The sequence below is a fragment of the Macaca mulatta genome, chromosome 16 (genome assembly GCF_049350105.2).
Source record: "Macaca mulatta isolate MMU2019108-1 chromosome 16, T2T-MMU8v2.0, whole genome shotgun sequence".
In the NCBI taxonomy this organism is placed as follows: Eukaryota; Metazoa; Chordata; class Mammalia; order Primates; family Cercopithecidae; genus Macaca; species Macaca mulatta.
The window spans coordinates 8,572,712-8,589,230 of NC_133421.1; the positions used below are offsets into that span (position 1 = coordinate 8,572,712).

Consider the following 16,519-nt stretch of genomic DNA (forward strand, 5'->3'; position numbering starts at 1 on the left):
CACCGGTGCCAGCCACTAAGCCCATCTGTTCCAAGCCCCTTTCCCGTTTCCCTGACCAATGTCCCTCGGGATTAGGGACCAAGGGGCAGCTGTCTGGGACACACACCTTGCCTCTTCCATACTCTCCCCTCTCCCTCCTCTTTGCATGCTGTGTTTCTCAGTTCCCAATAACCAGGCCACAAAGAGATTCAAGCATTTGTTTCTTCTTTCCTACTCCATTGAAGAGGCTGACAATTATAATAATTACAATGAATTACAGAAGGAGGTGGGATCTCAGCCCTCCAGGGTCAGGGACTCTTAAACTACCTCCTTTCTCTCTTTACTCAGCTCTTCCCCATACCCCTGTCTTAATGTTTCTTCCTTTCCTCAAAATCCTCAACAGAGAAGCCAGAGCTGGGCAGGTGTGGGGTATGGGTTAGACAGAGGTGTGCTGGGGTCAGGCTGCCTCGCCGGTGGCATTCCGCCTCTTCTCACACACCCAGCGGTGCACCTGCAGGCAGAAATCATCGTTCCAGCGGCCATCCGGCCGGACTTCAACACAGTCTTCACTTCCGCCCAGCTCATGCCCGTGCCAATCATCTGGCTGAGTGACAGCCCAGTTCCTAAGGAGGCAAGAGAAAACTCAGACTCTGCCACGGTGGTAAGAAAGCGACTTACCCATCATCCTCTTCACGACCATTCTCCTTGAAGGCTGAGAGTAGAGCTGGGGTGTGCCCTGCGACCCAGTCTGAGGAGAACCCAACTGCAGAGAAAGATGCTTCCTATCCCCAGTCCCAGCAACCCTCACCCCCAGCCCAGAAAAGCGCAGCTTTGGAGGGGTTGGGAGTCTGGGGAGGAGAGGACTGGGGAATTTGGTACCTGAGGGATGAGTCAGGGTGGCTTGGCATGAAAGGCCAAGGGGGCTGTCCCCAGAGAAATCTAACAAGGAGATGAGGGAAGAAGCCACTTACTTGTAGTTGTGCCTATAGTCTGTGCCGTCCACCCATTTCCAGGAGCCATCACTGTCCGTGAGACCTATCCAGGTATTGAAGGGGTTCGTGTGTTGTACAATGAATTTCTGGAAACACAGGCAAGAAGGATGTCTACAGTCTCTTTGGCCTTTATCCTCCCTCCACGCAGGCATGGAACTGTGGCCCCCCCTCAGCCTTCCCCAGCCTGATCTGCCCCCAGGCTGAAGCATCAGCTCCCAACAAGGCTGCTTCCTAGCTTTTCCTTCTGTCACTCTAGCTATTGTTCAGTGCACATTTGCTGGGCTAGACGTTGTGCTGTCTGTGCAAAGACGATCTCATTTAATCCTTCGAAGCCCTCTAAGATGGGCACTGCAGTGACCACACTTTGCAGGGAGTTGCAGAGACAGAGAGCCAATCCTGTACCTGAGTTAGTGGCCACCGTCCCCTGTTCACAGCCCTGGCCCAGTGTCCCCCTTCATTCCCGGCTTATGGCTCTACCCAAGCTCCAGTTCTCTCCCTGTCTTCTGCCCACAGCTTCGAACTCCTGGGATCCCGACCTGGTCCCTGCTCTTACTGCCCCCCAGACCCCAGACCCACTAATGATCTCAGCTTCACTCGCCTCTCAAGTACCTCGGCCCCTGGCAGCTCTCACTTCTATGGTAGCTTCTATGAGATGTGTCAGGCCCAGGAGCTTCTAAGCTCAGACCCCATTATGATCTAGCTACACGGAGTCTGACAATGGGGGAAAATAGGGAGACGCCTGGGGTGTGAGGAAGCAGCCCAGTCAGCCAGTTGACAGGGGCTTGGGTGAACGTGGCCTTCGAGCCTGCAGACAGCTCCCCGGGACTCACACACACCCACACTCCCAGCATGGCAGCCCCTCCAACTGGCTTTCTCTTACACATACAGCTGTTCCTGGGGACCTAAGTCCTGCGGTTCAGTAGGGTAGGAGGGGAAGGTGTGGTCACCTGATTTTGTGGAGGAAGCGGAGGGATGGATCCGTTGAGCAATGTGCACAGTTAACAATTCCCTCTGACAGCCTGTGAAGGGGCCCCAGTAGTATTGGAAGGACAATTGCCTAATTCTACTCCCACCCTCTAGAAAAACAACTAAGGTTGCAGTTATTCACCTCATCTGATTGAGCACCAGAAACTGTGGCATCCCTAAATCCTGGAATCCCACAAACAGGAAAATGTCCCATGCGTGAAGGGGCAGTCCTGAGGCAGGTGAGGCTGCTCCCCAAATTCAGAGGACTCAACGGAGTTGGAGAGAAAGTGCCTGGAGACACACTATGTGCTGCTACCTGCTGCCAGCCCTCCCTCCCATCACCACCAGCAACGGAACAACTGGCCTGACACGGTGGCTCACGCCTGGAATCCCAGCACTTTGGGAGGCCGAGGCGGGCGGATCATGAGGTCAGGAGATCGAGACCATCCTGGTTAACACGGTGAAACCCCATCTCTACTAAAAATACAAAAAATTATCCGGGCGAGGTGGCGGGCGCCTGTAGTCCCAGCTACTCGGGAGGCTGAGGCAGGAGAATGGCGTGAATCCGGGAGGCGGAGCTTGCAGTGAGCGGAGATGGTGTCACTGCACTCCAGCCTGGGTGACAGAGCGAGACTCCATCTCAAAAAAAAAAAAGTAACGGAACAACTGAGCAGAGATTACAAATTAGCAGCACTCGGCCCTCTGTGTTAAAGACTGAGAGAAGGAATCAGATCGTGCCAGATGATCAGAGAAGACGGTCCAGGATAATTCATTCCCCTTTTCCTGGGTGAACCATAGGAAAGAAAGCATTGTGCCCATTCATAAAAGTAACAGAGAAAATCAACACGAAACTTATGCCCCCAAAAAGAAAGAGGAAGATGAGGTAGAGGAAAAAAGAATTGTGATATCAAAAAGAGAGGTGAAAAATAGACTTTGAAAAGAAGCCTTGTTTCAGAATATGAGGGGATGTTGGAGAACAGTTTCTTTACATACTCGAAAAATTTTAAAAACAATGACATAAGGCCGGGCGTGGTGGCTCAAGCCTGTAATCCCAGCACTTTGGGAGGCCAAGACGGGCGGATCATGAGGTCAGGAGATCGAGACCATCCTGGCTAACATGGTGAAATCCCGTCTCTACTAAAAAATACAAAAAACTAGCCGGGCGAGGTGGCGGGCGCCTGTAGTCCCAGCTACTCGGGAGGCTGAGGCAGGAGAATGGCGTAAACCCGGGAGGCGGAGCTTGCAGTGAGCTGAGATCCGGCCACTGCACTCCAGCCTGGGCAACAGAGTGAGACTCCGTCTCAAAAAAAAAAAAAGAATGACATAAAACATGAAAGAAGATATCAAAAAAAAAAAAAAAGAGAGAGAGGCCGGGCGCGGTGGCTCAAGCCTGTAATCCCAGCACTTTGGGAGGCCGAGGCGGGCGGATCACAAGGTCAGGAGATCGAGACCACAGTGAAACCCCGTCTCTACTAAAAATACAAAAAATTAGCCGGGCGTGGTGGCGGGCGCCTGTAGTCCCAGCTACTCAGGAGGCTGAGGCAGGAGAATGGCGGGAACCCGGGAGGCGGAGCTTGCAGTGAGCCGAGATCGCGCCACTGCACTCCAGCCTGGGCAACAGCGTGAGACTCCGTCTCAAAAAAAAAAAAAAAAAAAAGAGAGAGAGAACATGATAAGGAAAGGAACTGAAAAGTTTGAGCTACATTAAAAAATAAAAAAGCCCAGGCATGGTGGCTCACGCCTGTAATCCCAGCACTTTGGGAGGCAGAGGCAGGTGAATCACCTGAGGTCGGGAATTGAGACCAGTCTGACCAACATGGAGAAAACCCATTTCTACTAAAAATACAAAATTAGCCAGGTGTGTCGGCGCATGCCTGTAACCCCAGCTACTTGGGAGGCTGAGGCAGGAGAACTGCTTGAACCTGGGAGGCGGAGGTTGCAGTAAGCCAAGATTGCACCATTGCACTCCAGCCTGGGCGAGAGAGCAAGACTCAGTCTCAAAAAAAAAAAAAAAAAAAAAAAAAAATTTTTTTTCAGATAAAACACTTAAGCAACCTAGGAAAGGAAAGACACAGACACATGGGAATAAGAGGTGTCCTGGTCTCCTCACCTTTCCTATGGAAGTTATACAAACTTTTAGTTTTCAAAGCCAATAATTTTCAGCCTATTAAAGTTATACAAGCAATCACTGGAATAACTCTAAATAAACTACATAGCTTCCAAAATACCATAAAGGAGAAAACAAAAAGAACACCTCTCACACAGCAAAAAGCATGTAAAGCAGAAAAAAGAAAGGACTAGAATTAAACATAGCTATTAAAATATAAATGAGACATTCACCTATTGAAAGAAAAGGTACTTATTAGATTTTAAACATCAAAAACAAAACCTGCCAGGCACAGTTTTTGGATTACAGTGGCTCAGACACCTGTAATCCCAACACTTTGGGAGGCCCAGGCAGGCGAATCGCTTGAGGCCAGGGGTTCAAAACCAGCCTGGGCAACATGACGAAACACCGTCTCCACTAAAAATACAAATAACTACCCAGGTGTGGTGGTGTGCACCTGCAGTCCCAGCTACTCAGGAGGCTGAGGTGGGAGAATCCCTTGAGCCTGGGAGGCACAGGTTACAGTGAGCTGAGATCATGTCACTGCACTCCAACCTGGGCAATAGAGCCAGATCTTGTCTCAAAAACAAACAGAACAAAAAAACCTATACAGGAGAAATACCTTAAGCTTAGCTGCCCCATGGTACCCTTCAGGGAATGATCCAGGATGAAGCCAAGATTAATTTAAATCAGCTTTTTTTTTTTTTTTTTTTTTTTTTTTGAGTCTGAGTCTCACACTGTCGCCCGGGCTGGAGTATAATGGCGCAATCTCAGCTCACTGCAACCTCTGCCTCCCAGGTTCAAGTGATTCTCCTGCCTCAGCCTCCCAAGTAGCTGGGATTACAGGCACCCACCACCATGCCCAGCTAATTTTTGTATATTTAGTAGAGACGGGGTTTCATCATTTTGGCCAAGCTGGTCTCGAACTCCTGACTTCATGATCCGCCTGCCTCGGCCTCCCAAAGTGCTGGGATTACAGGCGTGATCCACTGCACCCGGCCTAAATCAGCATTTTTAAGGGCGAGATCCAGGAGTCGATATTTTTTTTAACTCTTGAAGAAATTACAATGTACAGTCAAGACTGAGAATCATTAATTTAAAACAGAGATTCGAAAAGGTAAGAAACGAAAGGATGGACAGAGATACAGCAAGCAAGTGCAAGTGAAAAAAAATCAAGGACTGTGGTATTTATATATCAGATAAATTCAAGGCAAAAAGCATTAAGTGGGCCACATGGTGGCTTCATAATGACGAAAGCATCATCCGCCACGAAGTTGTAGTGACCATGAGCTTACTGTGTGCCAAATCACAGAGCACTGAGATCTTAGGTTGAACTGCATGAAACTGACATTTTTATAGGTCAAACCTGATTAAATGCTGGCAAGTTCAACCTGACCAGTAAAGCAAAATATGTTTGTACTCACTCTATGCTGTCAAGCACTAACAGAGCCTGATGTCATGCAAACAATACATACATTCTGGCCCCTGTATCACATGGCTTAACTACTGTGGCATTAAAATACTTCCAAGTTCACGCCAAGCACAGTAGCTCACGCCTGGAATCCCAGCACTTTAGGAGACTCAGGTGGGCCGATCACTTGAGGTCAGGAGTTCAAGACCAGCCTGGCCAAAATGGTGAAACCCTGTCTCTACTAAACATACAAAAATTAGCTGGGCACGGTGGCATGAACCTGTAATCCCAGCTACTCAGGAGGCTGAGGCAGGAGTATCACTTAAACCCAGGAGGCGGAGGTTGCAATGAGCTGAGATGGTGCCATTGCACTCCAGCCTGGGCAACAAGAGTGAAACTCCGTCTCAAAAAAAAACTTCCAAGTTCATACAGAACAAGGCCCTCATAGACCCCACAGTACCAAGGCAGCACGCAGCAGTTGAAAACACTGGCTAAAGAAGCTGTGTGGGTCTCAATTGTGGCCCCATCTCTCGCTAGCTGTGTGACAAGTTACTTAACGTCTCTGTCCCTTTAGTGCTGACATCCTCCCTTCCCTCATACTGGGAGAAATATGAGCGCCTGTGCCCTGGGATGGTGGCATTTGAAGAAGTGAAAGGATGAAAGCACATAGTAAGTGCTCAGTAAATGTTACCATTATTACCCTCCTTTTCCAAAACTGTCCTGTCTATTCTAATGGGCTGATTCTTCTCCAGGAACTTTGCTGTCTGGCAGCAGCCATGGGAAGGGGAGACAGAGCACCTTGGAGGGAACCGGTCACCCTCTGCAGGTGAGTCACGGGGTTCCTGCCTGCTGGGTTCCCTTCATCCACGTGACCAGCACTCCGAAGGCCAGCATAGCAAGAAGGGACTCTCACTGCCTTCCCTGTGTTCTCCGCCCTGTCCTGGCCCCTTCGGTCATCCTGTCTCACATTCTGTCTCCTGACCTGCTCCACATCACCTGGTTGCCTGGCTCCTGTCTCTTTGTCAAGCTCCAGGCTGCAAACTCCCACCTCTTAAAATCGACGGCTGCTTTAGATCAGAAAGCTGAACATATTTAAAAAAAAAAAAAAAAAAAAGATTCAATGGCTGTTTCACTGAACCTGCCAGAGCTCCACCACAATTCTCCTTCTGCTTCTGGACTCTTTTTTCAGATTCAAAGGACAGGCCGGGCGCGGTGGCTCACGCCTGTAATCCCAGCACTTTGGGAGGCCAAGGTGGGCGGATCACGAGGTCAGGAGATTGAGACCAGCCTGGCTAACACGGTGAAACCCCGTCTCTACTAAAAATACAAAAAATTAGCTGGGTGTGGTGGCGGGCGCCTGTAGTCCCAGCTACTTGGGAGGCTGAGGCAGAAGAATGGTGTGAATCCAGGAGGCAGAGGTTGCAGTGAGCCAAGATCGCACCACTGCACTCCAGTTTGGGTGACAGAGTGAGACTCCATCTCAAAAAAAAAAAAAAAAAAAAAAGGATAAAATAAGCCTGATCCAGCCTCCCAGAGCCTGCCTTCCAAGGGCTTCCTCCTGCCTGTGGGAAGCGTGGCCTCACCTGCTCCTCCCAGGAGTTGATGACCACCAGGTGTGAGTTCTCCAGCTGGCAGTACTTCTCCGCCTCGGCCCAGGCCTTCCCGGAGCGAGAGAACCAGTAGCAGCTGCCTTGGTGCTCCACCCAGTTGACAGGGCAGCAGGTCCTTTGGGAGCCTGAGGGGGCAGGGGGCAGGGGGATGAGATCCAGCCAGAGGGGCAGGCACACTGGGCCTGGAGACGGCCCCACCCCTACCGTTGCTGTGGAGGAGCTCCATCTGGCAGGCCACGAAGCGCAGGTCCACGGGGAAGTGCTTCAGATGGAGGAGCAGGATGTCATGATCTAGGACAGATAGGCTGAAAGTGTGGCCGGCAGGCGCAGTCCCCACCTGCCAGGCTTCAGCCTGTGGCTGGGGAAGTACATACACCCACAGACACGTACACCATGCATAGACCACACCACACAGCATACCACACACACACACACCACAGACACATACCACACATAGACCACACCACACACCACACACTACACCACACACACACATACACTACAGACACATAGACCACACCACACACCATACCCCACAAACACAAGCCACAGACACGTACACCACGTATAGACCACACCATACACTACACCACACACATGCACACTCATACCACACACACATAGACCACACCACACACACCCACCCCACAGACATGTATACTATGCATAGACCACACCACACCACACACATATACACATACCACAGACAGATCACACCACACACCATACCATACACACACACCACAGACATGTATACCACGTATAGACCACACCATACACATACCACAGACACATAGACCACACCACACACCATACCACACACACACCACAGATGTATACCACACATAGACCACACCACACACACCACACACATACCACAGACACATAGACCACACCACACACCATACCATACAAACACACACCACAGACATGTATACCATGCACAGACCACACCACACACACCACACACACAACACAACACATAGACCACACTAAACACATCACACACACACACCACACCACACACCATACCACACACACATACACCAGACATGTATACCACACAGACCACATACACACACACACACCAGACACATAGACCACACCACACACCATACCACAAACACACCCACATACTACAGACATGTATACCACACATAGACCACACACACAGACCCGTCACACACACACTCAGACATGCCACCCAGACCACATACATACATACACATATATACCACACCACACACCACACGCACATAGACACATACCAACACACACCCCCACATCGACAGAGACACGCCACACACACACTACAGATACTACAACACACAGACCCATCACACACACATATACACACATACACCACACCACACGCAGACCCATCACACACACAAACACACCAAGCGACAATCACACATCACATATATACACACATACACCATACCACACACAGACCCATCACACACAACACCACACATGTACACACAACACACACACATATACACCACACTACACACCACACACAGACCCATCACACACACCACCACACACGTACACACACAACACACACATATACACCACACTACACACCACACACAGATCCATGACATACCACACCACACATACGGAGAGAGACAGATACACACACTTGCAGGCGCACACACGCACACACACATATGTGCACACTACACACACACCACACACATACACATGCACGCACATGTGCACACACCCCGGAGGCTCTCTGACCTGCTTTCAGGTCCTGCTGCTGTTTCTCCAACTTGTCTCCTAGGGATGTGATCTTGTCACCCACGCTGCCTCCTGAAAGCCGAAAGCCAGCTGTTTCTGTGCTGAGCCTCCCTCCATCTTCATGCTGCTGGGGCACCAGGGGGCCAGTGCCTTGTCCTGGGCGTTGCAGGCGTCCACCTGCTGGCCTCCTTGACCCCACCCAGGCTCCCTGCACTGCCACAGTGGCTCAGGCCACTCTCTTGCTTCAATCCCTCCAATCGGTCCCCGTTTTCTCAAAATAAAGCCTCGCTCTGTCAGCACGGCTCGCCTGCGTGGCCCGGCCCCTCCCCACCTCTCTGGCCACCCTTATCGGCCTCCCGCTCCGATGGGCTCCTGCCACACTTGATTTGCTCACAGGCCCAAGACATGGTGACTTCCTCGCCTCCGGGTGTAGCAGATCCAACCTCTCCACCTGGCACGAGCCTCCTCCGTCCCCACCTGCCTCCCTCCTATATATCCCCCAGGGCTCCTGGACGCCTTGCCCAGCCTGCACCCCTACAAAGCCCTGTTGCAGACTCAGCATTGAGCCCAGCAAACCTGTGTGGATAAACGAGAGCCCAGCCATCCAGCGCCTCACCGTGGGTGCCGAGAGCATGGACCTCCATCAGCGTGCTCGAGGAGAAGTTGCTGAAAGCTTCCTTCAGGCTCCACAGCTCTGCTTGCAGCTGTGCACCTTGTCAGGAGGCAGTGGGGACAGGATGAGGTGGAGGGGCTGTGTCCCCATCACCGTCTGTGTGACCGGCCCCTCAATGGCCCCGCATTTGCCCCAGCTTGTGCTCCGTCCCGCCTCCATCCCTTCCCCTCCCGTCACCCCGTCACTGCCCGCCACCGCCCGTGTCTCTTTCCCCACCCCTTGCCCATCCCTGCTGGCCCCTGTGACCCTCACTTTGGGACCCGATCACACAGATGGCCACGAGCAGCAGGATGTTGAAGCTCAGGGCAAGCAGACTGAAGTGGACCATGGAGCAGAGACGCTGTGCCAGGGGCTGGGCAGGAGGTGGCCCTGTGGGAGAGGGGCATAGGAGCCAGAGGGTAAAGGCAGGGTGCTGAAGCCTGAGGAGGCATAACCTGGATGGAGGGATTGGTTGGGGCCGTGGGGGAGTCATCGCAGGCTTTGACCCCAGCATTTGAGCATTACACATTTGCACCCATATTACCATGTACAAATATACACACGCAGCTACCCTGGTGCACACACACCCATGCACACGACTCAGGATATTCACATCAGCTGTGTGCAAAGCCCGGATCCTGGAGCTAGGGGACCAGGAGACACAGAGGGGGCTGGGGGACAGACCCGGCCCTGCCTAGGCACACATCCTGAGACGGGGAACCTGTGAATGGTTTTCCTCCCATCCAGCCAGTGGCAGAGGCCTCCAGATCATCTCGGACCTTAGTCTCAGCTCTTCTAAGGCCCCTGTCCCCTCAGATTGGAGACTCCAGCAGCTGGGCCCTGTGTTATTCCTAAAATCCATACTGGAACAATCCTTCCCCTTCCAAAATTCCATTGAGATCCTTAAGTCTGGGTCATTCCACTATAGCCCACTCTCCAAGCACAACCCTCCAGGTCCCACCTGTTGTCCTCATCCCCCACCACACAAGGCCTCCTCCCCAGCGCCCTCCGCCCTCGCTCCCCTAGAAAGCTCATTCCACACTAAATTTGCTCCCCTCAGCCCGAGGTCATCTCACAGGTACCCCTCCCGCCCCTTGATCCATCTGCACCCTGACAGCACTGACACATACATTCACATGCCCTCACAAACTCTCACACACTCACACACTCTCACACATTGCTCACGTCACTCAAAAACACACATTTGCACACACTCACGACCATGCTCTGCTGTACCCACTCTCACATGTGCACGCACATGCTAATGCACACATTCATACACCCTCCCACACACATACACACACCAACACCTTCTGACACACCCATCACGTACACTCACACACCCACGTCTTCCTGCACACAGAGCTGGGCTCCCCCTCTGCTGCCTCCAGGCCCAGAGCAGCGCCAGTTGTCCCAGCCCTGAGCTCCCATCTTTGCAGCATCCACCTGCAAACAGAACACCTTCTTGGCCTTGGACCCTGACTCTGTGGACTTCCCTGTCTTCTCATTCTTATCATCCCTCACCCAGCACGACCACAGCCTGGGGGGCTCAGGCAGGGGCCCAGATCTTCCTCCCCAGGTCACTTCCTGCCACTGTCCTGAGTCAGACACTGCCCCTGTAAGTGACTCTCCATAACTCTTCATCTTTTGCACACCAATGACTTCTACCTTCCCCCGACTGCAGCCACACTCAGGACCCCATTCGACCCAGGGAGGCCTCTGACACCTCCACTGCCCACTCCCGCTCTGAGCACAGCCCCACCCGCCCTCTCACTGCCGCCATCACTTCCTCCGAGGCCTTCGCATTCCTCTCCATCCAGAAGCGCCCCGGGACCACGGTGTTCCCCACCAAGCTGACCCTCCACGGGTGAGTCCCTGACTGTTGTTTTCAGCACCCTCCACTCAGAGGGTCCTGTCCTGCTTCCCAGTCAGACTTACCAACTCCCTGGGTAACGCTGGGTCAGCCCAGCAACGTGTCTGTACATCCACGCTGAAACCGGACTGCCCACAGGCAGCCCAGCTGTGCCTCCAGGTAGCTCTGAGATCACGCACGAGCATTCAGTTTCTCCGTGCTTCCGCTGTCTCATGTGTAAAATGGAGATCACAGTCCTAGCTACCCAATTGGATTGCTCGGATAATTAGATGAGTTAAAATACGTAACATGGGCTGGGCGCGGTGGCTCAAGCCTGTAATCCCACTTTGGGAGGCCAAGACGGGCAGATCACGAGGTCAGGAGATCGAGACCATCCTGGCTAATGCAGTGAAACCCCGTCTCTACTAAAAAATACAAAAAACTAGCCGAGCGAGGTGGCGGGCGCCTGTAGTCCCAGCTACTTGGGAGGCTGAGGCAGGAGAATGGCGTGAACCCGGGAGGCGGAGCTTGCAGTGAGCTGAGATCTGGCCGCTGCATCCCAGCCTGGGCGACAGAGCGAGACTCCATCTCAAAAAAAAAATATATATATATATATATATATATATATATATATATATATATATATATATATTTATGTAACGTGCTTCTTAGGCAAGTTTGAACTTAACAGACGGGGTCTGCCCAAGATGGGAAGATTTCTTCTCTCCCCAGAGACAATCAAAACAAAAACAGACAACTATAGAACATGACAGCTTTCAAGACTCTGGATATCAGGCAAGGAGGAGTAAAGATCCCTGAGGGATAAGAAGCGAACGAGATGAGCCCTCCGATCACCCCAGCTTATTGCTTGGAGAGAGTCTGCAGGTTACAGGCCAGGAAAGGGAATTCAGGCAGAGCCCAAGAGACTCCGCATGTTGAGGAGACGGAGCTGAGAGTCTGAGGAGACCAAAACAAGAGTTTAGACGATCAAACTAACTCTAAGTTACTTAACCGCATCCCAGAACAAAGCCCAAGAACATTTAGAGGAATACACAAATATCCAGCACCCAACAAGGTGAAATTGACAATGTTGGATAGTCAATAAAAGATTTCAAGGCATACAATGAAACCGGAAAACACAAGGCATAAGAAGGATGTTCGTAAATTTCAAAAGAGATCCAGAACTGACACGGATGCTAGAATTAGCAGACAAGGATGGTAAAACAGGTATTATAGCCATACCCCATTATGTTCAAAAAATTAAGAAGAATTGTGGAGGATATTTAAAAGTCCCCAGGTGAATTTCTAGAGATGAAAACTACAATGTCTGAAATGAAAACACACACTGGCCGGGCGCGGTGGCTCACGCCTGGAATTCCAGCACTTTGGGAGGCCAAGGCAGGCGAAACCCAAGGTCAGGAGATCGAGACCATCCTGGCTAACACGGTGAAACCCTGTCTCTACTAAAAATACAAAAAACTAGCCGGGCGTGGTGGTGGGTGCCTGTAGTCCCAGCTACTCGGGAGGCTGAGGCAGAAGAATGGCGTGAACCCGGGAGGCGGAGCTTGCAGTGAGCCGAGATCACGCCACTGTACTCCAGCCTGGTGACAGAACGAGACTCCATCTCAAAAAAAAAAAAAAAAAAAGAAAAGAAAAAACACACTGGACGGAAATAATGGAAGATGAGAAATGCGTAAGAAAAATTTAGGGCCAGGCACTGTGGATCACATCTGTAATCCCAGCACTTTGGGAGGTCGAGGCGGGGGGATCAGTTGAGCCCAGGAGTTCAAGACTAGTCTGGGCAGCATGGCAAAACCCCTTTATGTGGCGAAACCGTCTCTACAAAAAAAAATTTTCAATTAGCCAGGTGTGGTGGCACATGAAACCCACATGCTACATGGGAGGCTGAAGTGCAAGGATCGTTTGAGCCCAGGAGTCGAGGCCACAGTGAGTTGTGATCGAGCAGCTGCACTCTAGCCTGGGCAACAGAGTGAGATATGAGAGAGAGAGAGAGAGAGAGAGAAGGGAGGGAAGGAAGAAAAAGCAAAGGAGAGGAGAGGAGGGGAGGGAAGGGGAGAAGAGGGGAAAAGGGGTAGGGGGAGGGGAGGGGCAGGGGGAAGGGAAGGGGAAGGGGAAAATTTAGTTAACTTGAAGAACATCTATAACTCTATAAAACGAAACACTGGGAGAAAAAAATAATAAAAAAATAGAGCATGGGTGAGCTGCGGGACCATTCCTACATGTATAATTGAAGTCTTTAAAAGAAAAAGGGGTAACAGAAAAAAATCAAGTGCTGGGAGGAGTGGAAGATGCGCCCTGGCGAGCCACCGATCAGTGTCAGCTCACATGATGACACTGCCCCAGCCCCCACCACCCAGGCGGCTGGAGAGAAACGCAGTGACTTGGTTGCATCCCTTCAGACGGCCCCTCACTGGTGTCCCTCAGTCCATTCAAGTGAGCTCGCTCTCCCATTAATTTCAGAAATCCTGGCCTCTCTCCAAGCCTCCTGCTCAAACTCTAAATTCTCTCACCCTCAGAAGATTCAGCAGCATTCAATATTCTTTCTGAGTGTTCACTATGTGCCGCGCGCCGTGTGGGCACTGGAGTTGCAGAGGAGAGTGAGGCAGACAGGGCCTCTGCCTGTGGGGCCACCGCCTGTTGAGAAGTCCAGCCAGCCTACTACAGGGAGAGGAGACGCTACGGGTGTTCCTGAGTGCTCCCCGGAGGGCCCACTTGTCCCTCCTGTGCCATGCCTTGCCCTGCCCAGCACCAGCCCTCCCTCGGCTAGCCAGCCTCAGGAAGGAGGAGACCTTCCTCCCAGCCCAACTAACCAATCCCCTTCCTAAGCTCCAAGCCCTTGCCCCCCTGGCCCCCTGCCTCCATGGAACCCGGCTCCACCACCAGCACCCACACACCTGACACTCCTCCATCCCTGGCTCTTGCCCTGCTGCCTAGAATTGCTCAGATCTCTCTCGCCTTAAAATCTTTTCCCACCAGCCTGGGCAACATAGCAAGACCCCATCTCTCAAAAAAATTTTTTAATTTGCCGGGCACAGCAGTGCACACCTATAAGCCCTAACTACGTGGGAGGCTGAGGTGGGAGGATGGCTTGAGCCTAGGAGTTCGAGGTTGCAATGAGCTATGATCCTGCCACTACACTCCTGTCTCTAAAAAACAAATTTCCAAAAAACTTGGATCCTTCAGTCAAGATTTATTAGAGAAGGATCCAGGGAAGGGTCTTGGGAGATAGGGGGAGGATCTCCCTATCCAGGATCTCTCTGTGTTCATGTCCCCCACCCACCCCAACTCACCCCACCTCTACATACACATGCACACATACACTCACACACACAAACATGCACACACTCATATGCACAACATACACACACACACTCACACAACATACACACACAACACACACACGCACAACACACACACAACATACATGCACTCACACAACATACACACAACATACACGCACAACATACACAACATACACACACAACACACACGCTCTCACACACAACATACACACCTCACATACACAACATACACATGCTCACATCACACAACATATGCATGCTCTCACGCGCATACACACACTCACACACACAACAGTCACACACACACGAGTCCCAGCTGAATCTGCATTCCTCATATGCACATACATGCACATGCACACACGGGGCACACGTGTTCTTGGGTTGGGAGAAGGGCAGGAAGTTATTGTCCAGATCTCCCCACACCTCTGGGCACATGCCTTTCCTGAGGTCCTGGGGTAGACAGGAAGGTGAGGTGAGGGGACAAGCGGGGGTGCCCGGCCCTCCTCAGTCCCTGTTCACAGAGTGGGTGCGGCAGACACCTCAAAGAGACAAAGCGATCGCGAGCTGAGACGGAGGGGAGCGAAGCCACAGACACTGCACACTTGCCTTTCAAAGATGGATTTCCTCTCCTGAGATTCAGCCCGCGAGGCCCTGGCCCCTCACCTCGGTGGAAGGGATGGTCATTTTCCTCCGAGCTCAGCTGCTGGATATCTTGAAAGTCCTTGGCCATGATGGGGCCCAGACTGGAGCTGGAGCTGGGCTGGGCTGAGGTCGCTCTGAGGGCTGGGGCGGGGGCAGAGGTGCAGATTCACGCGGAGGCTGACTACGGGGTGGATGCAGGGTCAGAGGGGGTCGGGGTGGTGGCCTGCGTTGGATCTGAGGTTGGCAGGGGGTTTGGACTGAGGTTTGAAATCCCACTGGGTCCTGTCCCTTCTCAGGAGACCTCTTGGGCCTTGACCTGGCCAGGAGACCCCTCTCCACACTCATGGACCAGACCACCCCACAGTTTCCCACGGGGTCCTCCCCGTCCCTGAACCAAGGCCTCCTTGTTCCCAAACATCCTCGTCCCAGTTGCCTCCCCAGCCTCAGTCACCTGTGAGAGGTGTGGAGCTCGGACACCCAGCTCCCGCAGGCAATCTCGGCCTTGGCCAAGGAGGGGTTAAAGCCAGGAGAACTGGGGCAGGTGGAGCTCATAGAGGAGAGGCGAGTGGCGGAGGAGCTGGTCCAGGCAAGGCCTGCACCAGAGGGTCTGAGTGTCCAAGTTCTAACCTGGCACCTCCTGGCCTGGGACTTTGGACAGTAAACAGAAGAGGAAACAGAGCTGTAATTCATTGGTGGGGTGGGGGCAGGGGACGGGGCCATCTCTGTTCTTATTCCCAGAGACGGGGCATCCCTTGGGCTGCCCTCAACTCCACATGCCACTCACCCCATTCATTGCACCATTTGGAAGGGGTGCCAGGCCAGGAGCGGCTGGGGTGCAGTTTGCCGTTTCCCTCTCTTCCTCCCCCTTTCACTTCCTGCCTCTGAATTTCCCAGAACTGTGGGTGTCTCCAAATATCCCTGACCAGGATCAGAGGGACCGGTTCTCTACTCTTGCCCAATCCGGCGGCTGAGCCACAGACCCCAGCTTCCTGTGGGCTCAGCCCCCGGACTCTCAGCTCTGGCCCTACTTGCTTCACTCTCCTGGGGAGTAAAGTCCCTCAAATCCAGAAACTGCAGCAGGAGGAGGAAGGGGCTTTGCAGAAAAACAGCTCTCCTTGCAGGAGGAATCCAACCTCAGAGAACCCCGCCCGGCCCAGACCCCGCCCCGGCCCAGGCAACACAGACACTGTCCTTAGGCCCAGCCACTGCCCTAAATTCTCCAAGGTGTCTCCTCAT

The 16,519-nt window shown here is 52.4% G+C and overlaps 1 protein-coding gene across 11 annotated transcripts; it reads right to left on the reverse strand.

The window, feature by feature from the left end:
• Positions 1-183: 183 nt before the first annotated feature.
• ASGR2 (asialoglycoprotein receptor 2) lies at positions 184-16,176 on the reverse strand. 11 transcript variants are annotated; one of them, XM_077970158.1, is made up of 10 exons: positions 16,068-16,176; positions 15,735-15,931; positions 15,248-15,424; positions 9,740-9,856; positions 9,431-9,526; positions 8,815-8,886; positions 7,270-7,356; positions 7,039-7,190; positions 951-1,057; positions 184-602 (listed from the first exon to the last, which is right to left on the reverse strand). In XM_077970158.1, exons 3-10 carry the CDS (start codon positions 15,369-15,371, stop codon positions 437-439), a joined length of 921 nt encoding a protein of 306 aa, XP_077826284.1. In that variant the 5' UTR covers positions 15,372-15,424; positions 15,735-15,931; positions 16,068-16,176; the 3' UTR covers positions 184-436. The 11 variants fall into 11 exon arrangements, with proteins under 11 accessions (XP_077826284.1, XP_028691786.1, XP_028691787.1 ...); XM_028835953.2 differs by lacking the exon at positions 16,068-16,176 and having other exon boundaries at positions 15,248-15,464; positions 15,735-15,943; XM_028835954.2 differs by lacking the exon at positions 16,068-16,176 and having other exon boundaries at positions 15,305-15,424; positions 15,735-15,942.
• Positions 16,177-16,519: the final 343 nt, after the last annotated feature.